General features: G+C 34.9%; 1 protein-coding gene across 1 annotated transcript in view; it reads left to right on the plus strand.

The window, feature by feature from the left end:
• Positions 1-13,139, plus strand: part of LOC111053423 — a 60,744-nt gene extending 47,605 nt beyond the window's left edge. The window contains exons 2-3 of the mRNA XM_022340317.2: positions 6,996-7,213; positions 9,073-13,139. Coding sequence (XP_022196009.2) covers positions 6,996-7,213; positions 9,073-11,241 — 2,387 coding nt within the window. The 3' untranslated portion in view covers positions 11,242-13,139. The remainder of the gene's footprint in view (positions 1-6,995; positions 7,214-9,072) is intronic.
• Positions 13,140-13,794: the final 655 nt, after the last annotated feature.

A 13,794-nucleotide genomic window follows, 5' to 3' on the forward strand; every position in this document is an offset into this window, starting at 1 on the left:
TAAGCCTATTGTGAATTCTTCAAGATTGCAGTTGTTCAAGTTTTCAGTTTGTCAAGTTATTAATCAGAACCATGCGGAGCACTGGTTACCTGCTAGTAATAAATAAATATAAAAGTTAGCCGATATTTATAATAAATGAATATAAGTATGTCTTGATTATTGAATAATCAAAGATAACTCTCAAATCAAATAGTAATCTTTCTACTCTATGATACGATTTATTCAGGACCCGGCCAGACAGAGATCGATCCTATAGAAAATCATAATTATTTTCATCTTAGAGAATAAAATGATTCAACATATCTTGAAGAACAATCATAGATAGATACAATCACTATTTCCTGTCACTTGATAATGGCATCATATAGCCGAAACATGTTGATACTAAATAATTTTAAAAATCTGGTGTGGCGCACTCACACAACTTTCCTTGCCGTTAGGAAAATTGATCACCTTACGCTAGTGTCCCCGCGCATCACAAGTATACTATTCAAAGATCTGAGCCAGCTGGTGACAGGACAATAACGCTGGATACACACGAGATCTGCTATTTCTTCATAGTGAATGATTTAATAGAATCAACAGTTGCCAACAGTTTGCAATTGAATAATCACATTTTCTCAAATTTCAAGCTTATTTTCAATTTTAGGTGAAAATGTTACTGGACATTAATTGAAGAGATTTTCATGCTCAATATTTTCCACGTTTAAATTATATCTGAGACCTGATAATTGGAAATCTAAAATCAAACTTTGCATTGATGGGGCGGAGCTCCTGAAATTTTCACAGATATGGGACTTGTGGCAGTTGATATAGCTTATCAATGACTATTTTAGGTATGAATTTGGTTAAAATCGTTGGAGTCGTTTTTGTGAAAATCGCGACAAACCCTGTTTTTGACAGCATTCTCGCCATTTCAGCCGCCATCTTGAATTGCATTTGATCGAAATTGTTCGTGTCGGATCCTTATAGTGTAAGGACCTTAAGTTCCAAATTTCAGGTCATTCCGTTAATTGGGAGATGAGATATCGTGTACACAGACGCACATACACTCATACACACACACACACACACACACACACCACACACACACACACACACACACACACACACACACACACACACACACACACACACACATACAGACCAATACCCAAAAACCACTTTTTTGGACTCAGGGGACTTAGAAATTGGGGTACCTTAATTTTTTTCGAATAGCAATACTTTCCTTACCTATGATAATAGGGCAAGGAAAGTAAAAAGGGTGCTCAGATTTCTATGTTCATTTATATAGATAGATACCCATAGGATTGCATATAGCTCTGTGTGGTTATTAAAACCGTATAGGTATACGATAACATGTGGAATAGGCATACTCTCAGAGTGTATTTGAATTCATATTGAAATCACATGAACCTATCTTTTATACACAAACACTAACAACCTTTGAAGTTCCTAAATTGTACTCCGATCTTCTGGGTGTTTCTTCCAATTATTCAAAAGGATCTGTTACCCTGATTAACTTTTTTACAAAGAAACAACTCATTTCGCAATGCTTCCCTGCTATGGAAACATTTCCGTCCATTCTTCAAAATAATATCCCGTTCCCACTCTATAATATCAGATGCGAGCCTCTAATCTCCATACATACATTAGGATGGATTATGAGCTCTCATTTAATCGCTAAACGGCTCATTAATCTGCAGTAATGTTTACAGAGTCTGATTACTGTTTGTGTAATGCTTCAATGGTTTCGAATCTGAAATCGTGCAAATAAGCGTGCAAAATTAATAGCTTTTTGAAGCTGAGTAGTGATTTTGAACTTGATTCAATGATGGATTTCAAATATGTTGCTTTTAGTATGATTTCAAATACAGATTTAACACAATGTTACTAATAATTGTATGATTCTGTAGGCCTAGAGTGAGACAAGTATGATATTCTTCTCTAATTGTCATATTCAACTCCAGGCGTAAGCTATAATATGGTCTAATTTAATAATAGTTTTTTCCTACAGATACCTTGAAAAGTGACCATTTGTGCACTGATTGCAGGCCGCAAAGAATCACTCTTCCGCACTAGTGCGCAAAGTGAGTACTTTGCAAACTCCAGATTTGCAGCATGACAACGCAAAATAGTTAGTAGGTTATATGGAGCACCAATGCAGCAAAATCAAAATTAAGTTGGTAATAGTCTACTTATAGTGAGGCCCACGTTATAATGGCTGTGGAAAACAGCATTGCCTTGCCATTATGAGCCTTCATTATAGTCATTTCAATGCTTACATACGATAGACCCCCTTCAAGCAGTCACATAAATTTTCAATTGAATTACTAATCATTATAATTCAATTATTATTATTAAATTTTAAATAAATTAAGGCTTTTATTAATAATAAAATTACACAGAAAAACATTTGATGGATTTCAGGGAATTTTACCCATAATTACCCACTTTTCATATTCAATGGTAACTGTAGGAAAAATTTAATGTGAAATACGTGCGCAAAGTTTGCTTGCTTGCTCAAGAAACCATTCCGCCCTCGCCTTCGGCTCGGGCGTAAACGTTTCTTTCGGTGCAGCAAACTGTCACTTTGCGCACTAGTGGCACAAATAACTACTCTCATAAAAAGAAGCCGACTTTTCTGTAGTTTCCGAACTTTTATTGCGGAAAACATTATCATGAGTTATTCCTTTTCCGAATTCAAAGAGAGCTATGAGCAGTAGCTCATAATGATGATTATTATTAGTATTATTTCGTTCAGTTTATACTTTCTGTCTCTGCTAACTTCTTTATTTATCATTTTCTCATTTGGAATTTCTCTCTTATAAATTTCTCTCTTTTACCTTCTCTTTTTTCCAACCAATATTGAAAAAAGAGGAAATGATAAAGAAGCGGAGACTCGTACAGGTCATACTTCATTCCTACGAAAAAGAGTGATTCACAAAATTATCTGTTAGTTTTACAGTAGAACTCCAATTATCCGAAAATTATCCGAATCACTTTCAGAAAAAAATTTGTCCAAATTTTTTCCCCCCGCGAAGCCAATGTTTGCGCGTTCGCTCACTATTGCGTGACCTGGCTGTCCGAAAACGGATGAAGACCGCAAAACAGCTTACATTGACGAAAATGTTTAAAAAACAATTATTTTTATTTCTCAACTTGTACATTTTATTTATATTTAAAACATGTGAAAATATCATGTTCCTTTCATTCAATTCAAAAAAAATAGTGCAATATCAAAACGTTTTTCTCTCCAATGGCAATTTAAAAAAAACTCCGATTATCCGAATATATGATTATCCGAATGGGTCCTGGTCCCCATTAATTCGGATAATTGGAGTTCTACTGTATCTAGTACATTGACAAGTGGATGAGGGATGAAAGACGGAGAACAGTTGAATACTCACGAAAGTGAGTGAACTGTGATAGAGAAAGATTGCAAATAAATGGTGCGAAAAGAGTCGTGAAACGAATCAAGGAGTAGGTCATGAATCATTAGTCAAACTTGACCTTCGCATGCTGGGTAACCATGAAACAGAGAACGCAGTTTAACGTATCAAGTCAACTTCAAATCAGTAAATACTCATGGTACAGAAAAGAGAAACAATACTTATTACCTTTTGAGACGAGACCATATTAGGCGTTTTCTTAAGCGTTTTTTTAAGGCGCAAACTTAATCAGCCAATCCGAGAGTTTCCTGCCCTGCCGACTCTAAACGCCGTCTGAAAACTCCTAAAAACGCCTTATGATGTCACCCTTACACGTTGTTCATTATTCCGTTCTCATGTTGTGTTATATTTTGATGAAACAATAAACTGCTGAAATGAGATTGGATATCTGAAGAAATATCGGGAAAATTGGCCTACTCATTTATTCATAATGCCATCCAATAGGCTCCCCATATTAGCATAGGAGTACAAACCCGAAGGAAAGCGAGGCATAGAAAGACCATGAAAGAAATGGATGCCGGTACAGGCCAATAGAGCCTAATCTTTGTAAGAAGAAGAAGATGATGATGATGATGATGATGATGATGATGATGATGATGATGATGATGAAACAATGAAATTAGTAAAATTATAATAGATATATAACAGTTTATTCCAAACTTCTGCCTCTAGAGAGGAAAAATAATTCATTTAATATTGTGTTCCAATATTTTACGTGATTATATTTTTCAGAGCTCATTCTCTTCTGAAAATGTGTACAAATGTTTTACTCAAATGCCACCAATGACATTAACAAATTAGGTATCAGACTACCAGATTCATTTCACTCAATAGTTCATAAAATAAATAGATTCACGAGGTTTTATTTTGTAGAGGAAATAATGTTATACGAAATGTATTCAAGGTTCCAACCTCTAGAGTGTTAGGTCATCTCATCTCCCTATAGTGAGATTCACTACAAACTGTCAGTTTCGCCAATAAATGACATCAATGCTCACCATTCAACTCATGCTGGCAGTCAAAGAGAATTTTGATATAGTGGGAGTCTAAATGCAAATAGGGGAGTCTAAGTGGCTTTTGATTGGATAGTTTCGACCTCTTCATTGAATAATGATTATATTGTCGGACATAATCTTTCGAAAATAGCTGGTATCCGGCATCCAATAGGGGGTATATTACATATCATTCGCGAAGAAGATCAGCCAAGTGGAAGAAAGGAGGATAGAAATAAGGTAGAGGAGAGGAGGGAACTTAGAGAAAGGAGGATAGAAATAAGGTTGAGGAGAGGAGGGAACTTAGAGGAAAAAATAGAAAAGAGAAAGATGGAAAGATAAGGAAACCCGGTTTTAAAAACCGATGAAATTTCTATGAGTGTTTGGAAAGACTGAAAACTTGCTCTTTGAAGAATTGATTTGGAGAAATAGATGAGAAGCGAGTGAATACTTAACACATCCTTTCAAAAATAAGAATAAAATATCAAGTTTGAAACGGAGGAAATTTTGGAATAATGTGGAATGTAGGTGAGGTGTAGAATTAGAATGGGTAATGTGAGAGGGAGAAAGCAAGGGAGATTGAGAAGAGAGAAGGGAAGGAGGATATTGTGAAGTTATAAAAAAGAGAGGAACGGGAAGGAAGTGGTGATGAACGAGGTAGAAAAGGAAGAAAAGAAGGAGAGGATGTGGAGACGGAGTTTAATGGGAACAGGGAGAAGTAAGAGGAGGAGGGGGATGAGGTAAAAAGAGGAGAAGGAGGTGATTGATGAGGTAGAGGTGGAGGGGTGGAGGAGAATGAGGAAAAGAGAAGGAGGAGAACGAGAAGTTGTAGTATAAGCAGTAGTCGATAGAGGAGAATGATGAGAAGAGTATTGGAAGAAGAGGAAGAGAAGATGGGGAAGGAAGAGGAGAAGGTGAAGGAGGAGAGGGTTGTGGAAGATGAAGAGTAGGAGAAGGAAGAGGAATAGAATGAAGTAAAGAAGGAGGAGAAGGATATAGAAAGAAGTAAAAGAGAAGAGTAGAATTCGATGACACATTTAGATGAAGTGCTAAGAAGAAAGAGCAGAAATAGAAATGATAAGTGCATGTAAAGAATAGACAGTGATTTGGAGCAAATAAGAGAATAGTGGAAGACATAGCATGAGAAATAAGAGAGAAAACAGGAGAGAACAAATGAGAAGAGAGAGAAAGAAGCAGAAGACAACTAGAATGCGTTGTGAATACATTATGAGAAGGCTGTGATATCACTGACAATGTCACTAACAGACCTAAGCGGCCTTGCTTCCAATTGTTGGCTTATCACTGTTTGTGAATGCTGAGTAAAATAGCAATTGAGAATGCGCTGCAATTGGGTTGCAATCTCATTCCAATTAGTAGATTGGTAGAGGTGTTTAAAAAGAACAATGGTTTTATTCAGTAGGAGATTAGTTAGTCCTGTATTTGAATTTCTGGGGCAAAAATGTACTTCTACTTGAATAATGCTTGAGTTTCAAGCAGACAAAAAACTTTATGGACCTTTCCTAAGACTTTCAAGATAGTGTTTTCTTTTTTCGGGCGTAGTTTGAGGATCTTTCAACATAATTCCCTCATAGAGCTGAATCTACATTGGTTAAAAGATTCATTTTGGAGACGTTCTCAAAAAATTTGATTCTAGCAATGATACAATGATGGAAAAAAGATAATATTATCAGAAGATGCAATAGATTATTCCCGAATAGAGTTCAGAGTTACAACAAGGAACAATACAATCATGAAACAGATCCAGTTTGAGAACACACCTTCAAGCTTCTACTTTCACCTGTTTGGTCATTATTTAGAAGTTCCGCCAATTCTTCCCTGATTGGACAACAATTAATCAAGACGTATAGTTCGAGATTCTGTCACTAGATAGTAATAGCTACTGGATAAATTACAACTGGTCAGATCGCAAGACAGCAAGCACCGCCTACTTTCTCGTGTTTGGTCAACTGAATGGAAATATCTGTCTGCTGGTGGATTTCAGTAGTAACTGATAGACTTCAGTAGTAAATGATAAACAATTTCTCAAATTGCCTCAATCAATTTTATCTTCTATCGCCTGATTGGTGAACAATGAATCTACCTCAATTAAGAGCCAACCACAACACGTAGACTGAGAGATTTCAAGGAATGTTTAACGAAAAAGCTAACACTCAACAATAAAATCCTATGTAACTAAGCATCTTTAATCTGTATGAATTTATCATAATCCACAAATAATTATTCCTAAACTGGAGGCATCTGTCTCAAATGTTCAGCTATCGACGAAATTATTCAAAAAATTATCTCCAATAATTCAAATAAATTCTTTTTCAAATTATCAAAAGATTTTGATAACATCTCAATTTATTCTGTGTGTTGCAGGCACTTGATCCGAATTTATGGATGATTTCTCATTTAGGAGGATAGGTCAAGTTTAACCTGTCAGCTTTCGATAAAATTATTCAACAAATTATCTGAGACTCATAAGAATTCCTGTATATTCCATTATCATAATCCATTCATAATTTCTCAATTTTTGTGTCTGTTGCAGGCATAATCTGCTTCTGCTGGGTGGCTGGAGCCATAGTCGGTTTCCTGCCACTGCTAGGCTGGAACGCCGGCCAATCGGGTCAGAAGCTGGAGGAATGTCGCTTCACCAAAGTCATGAACTACAACTTCCTGGTCTTCATCTATTTTGCCACCATCATCTTCCCCGGACTTCTGATGGCTGCTTTCTATGCGCATATATATTCAGTGGTTGTCAAGCAGGTACAGTATACAGGGTGATTCTTAATGATGGTAAAATAATTTAATACGTGATAATAGAGGTAAAAAAAAAGAAAAAAAGTTCTTATAAACATATATCCATAAACGCTTCATTAGCGAGCTATACAGAGTGAAATATTTCGCCCGCAATTCAGTTCCTCTGGTGAAATACACCGATGCTGAATTGTTTGGGGACTGATTTTTGCTGATAATAATTTTCAGCTGATAATTTCTTTTGAATAATTTCTCATTTAAAGTAAAATAATCAGCTGTTTTGGAACAGCTGTTATTTAAATCCATGTTTTATTTGCAATCAGTCTGAGTTATTAGTCTATAGTTCTCTCCTCATAAAACAGCAATTTTTTGTTGTGTAGCCTAATGTACTACATAAGAATACATTTTATTTACCTTTTATTTGAATTTAGTTTACACAGCTTACATAATTCTTTTCAGAATTAAATTCTCTACAATTTTTATTGCGAAAAATCATTTGTTTACTGGTCATTGAAGAAAGTTATTGGGCATCAAACGTAGACGTCTGTGTTTTTCTACTTAGATTTTTTGCATATTTGAACTTTTTTCTCGAAAACTATCCACACTACAGCTTCCAGACTAGTTTTATTCAATTTTTCAGATATTTTTCCATATGAATCCAGCATAAGTTTTTCAAAAAGTAGTCCCCAAACAATTCAGCATCGGTATATTTCACCAGAGGAACTGAATTCCGGGCGAAATCTTTCACTCTGTATAGCTCGCTAATGAAGCGTTTATGAAAAGAACTTTTTTTCTTATTTTTACTACTATCACATATTCGATTATTTTACCATAATTAGGAATCACTCTGTATATTCAATGAATTTGATCATGATGTAGCAAATATCGATTTCCCTAATAGAGGGAGGGAGAGCAAGTAATTGTTGTAAATAATTTTTTGATTGCACCTTAACATGTTTCCGCTACTGTTATCCATCATAAAGTAGGCAGCATACTCACCATGTTCAGTTAATAAATCATGGTGGAGAAAAAACATCTATTTTCATACTGGAATTTGAGAATCAATAATTGTTAGAAATAATCCTATTGAATGAATTTTAAGATGTTTCAGCCATTTCTATTCTTCATGAAGTAACCACCTCATGAAGAAAAAGAATTTTTGTTTCTATTCCGTGGCTCTACATACCATGGTAGATAGAATGTGAATAGGCTACAATGGTAGAATGTATTCTATCTACCTTAAAGTACTCGCTTCGTCTATTAGATTATCAAATCGTATTTTACATGAAATCATTGTTAGAAACGAAATAATAATCATTGTTATAATCATTATTTCACAGTATACACTTGTGTTAATACTCTGAAGACAATAAATTATTGATTTTATGGCTTGTCTAAAAAATAAACTTTGTTCTCTAGCCAAGAGTTCCTAAAGAAAATCTTCGCATAAAAGCCAAACACAATAAACCAATTAATAGTACAAATTCATCACCGCAACTAGAAACAAATGAATTCAGCTACAGTGCCATACTGTTCAGTTAAATACTGTACCGATATCCTTCGACAATCAAGTAAAATTCAAAACTCAATTTTGAAGTTGTATGCCGTAGAATATGAACGCTATAAGGATATGATTTGTAATTTGAGTACCTATTTCCAGGATATAGGATAGAATAGAAAAATGTTTCTCATGCCTGATTATTTGCTGAAATAACTACCACTAAAATAAACTGACCACTGCCTCATTTTTGTACTCGTATGAAAACTTTTCAAGCATCTACATATTATTTAACTTATCAATTATTTTGTTTATATGGAATTCTATGGACATTTTCTACAATAACTGAATATTTTTCTCTATCCAACAGCTAAAACAAATGGTGACCGTGAACGGAACGTCAGGCGGCAGCGGAGCCATGCTACGAGTCCTCGGTGCAGCTCGCAAACGTGAAGTGAAGGCCACACAGAACCTCTCCATCATAGTGCTCTTCTTCATGGTGTGCTGGTTTCCGCTCTACACCATCAACTTCATCCAAGCCTACCATAAGGACATCTCCATCCCCACCTTCCTCATGGACTCCTGTATAATCCTTACCCACCTCAACTCGGCCGGCAACCCTCTGCTGTATGCCTACCATCTCAGGGACTTCCGTGCGGCGCTACGCGCGGTGCTTTTCGGCGGAGCCACTCAGGAGGCGGATCGCAGAGTGATCGGTCGCGACAACTCGGCATACCTCCACGATCTGGAACAGCGTAGGCGGTCCTCGCAACTGAATCTCTACGCGAAAGCCATCAACAAAGACCAGAACCTCAACCTCACCCACCTTCCCGTCATCCACAACAAACTCTCCGACATTCAAGAATCCTCAAGGAACGAGTCCTCCATCAAAGTTGTTATACCTACAGAAAACAACGAAATATCCAAAACCACAAGCTTCTTCAAGTTCCCCCTAGATCGCTCTCTATCACTCCTAAAAGCATCAGATAAAGAAAAGACAACGCAAAGAATGTCGAATTTTGGCAGCGAGAAACAAGATTTTACCTACAATCATCTGGAGGAATCTAATGCTAGTTTGGCAAATGACGGGAGTACAGGGAGAGTGGAGGGTAGGGAAGGGGTACTGCTGAATGGAGGAGTTGTGAATAACGGGTTTTTGAAGAGGGATGAAGGAAAAGGGGTGGGAGAGGGAGGAAAAGATGGAAAAGTTGAAAATACAGCAAAAACTGGGGATTGTAATAATGATAAGGATGAGAGTCTCTCGACAAAGGTATCAAACGAGGATGAAAAAGAGGATTGTAACGGAAATCTTGACGGATCCTACTCGAGGAAAAGTGGCTCAAATACAGGAGAAAGAGAGAAGGAAGGGAAGAAGGGAGAAGAAAGTTGTGATGATGCAGATTATGGTGACGATGAAACTGACGAAGATGAAGATACTAATGTAAAAACAGGTAACGAAATAACAACGGGAATTTTCAATGATTGTTTTGTTGAAGATGATGATGAAGATAGTGTTGATGAAATTGATAATTCGATACTGAGTAATGATAGGGTTAGTGCCGCTATAGTGAAAAATGATGATGAGACTTGTGGGGGTTTTAGACATTTGGATGATAGTAATAATAGATCTACAAAACTACAAGATATTGGAGGAAGTGATTTGAGAAGACTTGATTCAGAAAATGATCAAGTGAGTATTTCTTCTAGGAATTTGGAGAAAGTCGATTCAGAAGTTGGTATTCCTTATAGAAATTTAGAAAAAGTTGACTCAGATATAGATATTCCTTACTGTGAATTGAAGAAAGTTGATTCAGAAATCAGCATTCCTTACAGAAAAATACAAAAAGTTGACTCTGATGTTGATATTCCTTACTGTGTACTAAAGAAACCTGATACAGAAGTTGGAACTCCTCTCTGTAATTTGAAAAAGTTTGATTCCGATTTTGATACCCCTGATTTGCAGAGAGTAGATTCAGAAGTTGATATACCTTACAATAAACTTAGCAGCAATGATCTGGAAGAGGTTGACAAAAGTTATAATGATCTAAATATTAGTAAAGAGTGTGAAAAAGTTGGTTTCACATTTAGTAATTTACAAGAAGATGATGATTTGAAACAAATGTCTGGTAATTTAGATAGGAGAGATTCAGAAAAATCTAGTCAACAAGGTCTGAAATACAAAAATTTAGATGAGTATGATCCTAAGACATTAGAGGATGTTAATATCCCCTATTGTAGTTTAGACCAGGAAGATGTGGGAGATGTTGAGAGTAAAGAGAAAAGGCATTTAAAAACGAAGCGAGAGGATGTTCAGAAAAGAGAAATGGAAAATTTTCCTAAAAATATTGATATTAGTGATACTAGTATAAGTAATGAGGGAGCTTCTAGTAAAGCAGACACACATAGTTTGAAAGAAGTTTTTAAAAAAAATTGTATGAAGCAAGAAAGTATTACACCAAGCAATTCAAAAACCAGCACAACTTCTCAAACTAGTGATATTGTAACAGATTTGGAAAATTTGAAGCACGGAAATACATAAGTTTCATTCGTAATGATTTAATTAGAATTAAAGATGATGTTTTCTCGATCCATTCTGAGCTGCGATGTATTGACACCCTTTTTTGATGTACAGTATTTTACACGACATGCAGTCAAAAAAGCAAATTTGTTCACTTACTGATTGGAGTACTTTCGAACGGCAAGCGGTCATTTTCAACAGTCAATATCGTCGATCGAAAGTGCTCCAGTCAGTAAATAAACTGAAATAATTGACTGCACGTTGTGTAAAATACATTAAAAAGTGTGTAAATGAGAATGTTTTTGTTTTCTTCTATTTGTGAATGACACCATCCACTTTTATCCATGCCCCCACTGAATTATTTTTATCGTCCCTTGAATTATATTCCAGTAAAGCTAGTGATGATGGAGTGATTTTTGAGAATAATCGATCAGTGATGAAGATAAGAGGCGCTTCTCATAAAGAATAATTCATCAAAATTGTGTGAAATTAATATTCCTGGAATTTATCTTGGGATCGTTATTATTTTGTGTAGACTTTTAAGTTGTATGGTTTGTGTGGAAGATTGTGATAAGTTTTAAACTGAAACTAAATTCATTATATTAATGATATTTTTCTGATTCGATAGTGTATAGTTAAAATAGAAAGTGTCTATGCAGTAATCAGTATGAATGTATGGAGAGTAAAATTTTCAACCGTTCGTGTTGAAATTTTCATATTTTATAAGAGTTTGATCTGTAATTCAAATAGAATTTTAATTCTTACGTTACATAGACCTACTACTAAATGTTCCCCCACTGTTCAAAGTCTTCATATTATTTATAATCGAATATTTTTTTGGTCATAAATTATATAGCCTAGAAACTAAATTCAAATTTATTCCATGTAGCCTATGAAAATAAATTCCACAGTATATAGAAATTTCATTCTTTCTATAAAAATGAAACTGCTAATTGACTAGTTGCTGTGGGAAAGAAAATGTAATTCAATTTTATATGAGAATAAATTGTTTTCTTTGTGTAAAATTAGTAGATGAAATAGTTATTTGTGCAACTAGTGCGCAAAGTGACAGTTTGCTGCACCGAAAGAAACGTTTACGCCCGAGCCGTAGGCGACGGCGGAATGGTCTGTTGAGTGCAGCAGAGGAACTTTGCGCACGTATTTCAGATTAAATTTTTCCTACAGTTACCATTGAATATGAAAAGTGGGTAATTATGGGTAAAATTGCCTGAAATCCATCAAATGTTTGTGTGTGTGATGCTGTTATTAATTGTCAAATTGTTTAATTAATTAATTTATTGTCAAATTGAATAATGTAGTAGTATTTGAATGAAGGGGCGGCTGTCACTCATGTGGTGGCTGTCGCTGTCCTCGGTGTCCTTGATATTATTATAACGTGCACCACAGTCACTGTTACCAACTTAATTTTGATTTTTTTGCACTGGTGCTCCATATAACCTACTAATTATTTTGCGTTGTCATGCTGCAAATCTGGAGTACGCAAAGTACTCACTTTGCGCACTAGTGCGGAAAAGTGATTCTTTGTGGCCTGCAATCAGTGCAGAAATGGTTACTTTTCAACGAATCAATGTTTAGAATGAATGTGGGTAGGAATATGAATAATTTTTCCATAAATATTGTGTATCAAACCAATTACTCCTATGGGAATTTTAGTTTTATTATTTTCACTTCCATTATTACATTATTCTGTCAAGATATTCCTATCCCGTATAACTCAGGTCATGCTTTCAGCACAAATACGTAATAATTTATTTTTATTTAGAGTTACATAATCATCACATTATTATTTTTGTAGTAATTTGTAAATGCCTATAAAGGTTATATTATTGATTGATGTTCTAATAATTTAATGATAAGTATTTGATTGGAGTTCACTGATAAAAATGTATTCCATTCTTTAAAAATAAAATAGGTTGTTTATACTGATTTTGTATATAATATTGGTATCAAGTGTAGAAAAAAAATCAATGATATTCAAGTATCAAGCTTTAATGATTACAGAGAACTACAGTAACTATTCAACTATATAGTTACTGTACAGAGAAATGAATAATAGTTACCTGATAGCTTTTATTCATAAAGTTTATTCGGCGAGACATTCTTTAGTATGCAATCTCACCGGTAATGTCATTTTAAAATTAAAGACTCAAATAAAAGTTGCATGTTGTGGCATCTAAAGAATAGGAGAGGTGTTTTAAAGGTATCTGAAAACCTAACAAATACAGGAGAGAAAAGTCTTCTATATTATTCCAATATTATTAATATATTGAAAAGTATTTTTGTATAATTTGTCGGAAGTAATGAAAATATATAAAGCCATAGTTTATCTATTGGATGACTAAAATAGCCGTCTATGAACTCTATCAAGTATAAGGATTGAATGAATAATTGAATTCACAAAACCTTGTGTCCAAAAGCCAAGAAATATGTATATGAAAATGATAGAACAGTAGGCCTAGGCCTACTACTAAAAATAATTTTGATGTAATCAAAAATCAATGTTGTCTTCCTATGAATTTTCAAATACTAATATAAACGATAAATTTCAAATTT

Source organism: Nilaparvata lugens, chromosome 10 (assembly GCF_014356525.2).
Source record: "Nilaparvata lugens isolate BPH chromosome 10, ASM1435652v1, whole genome shotgun sequence".
NCBI lineage: Eukaryota > Metazoa > Arthropoda > Insecta > Hemiptera > Delphacidae > Nilaparvata > Nilaparvata lugens.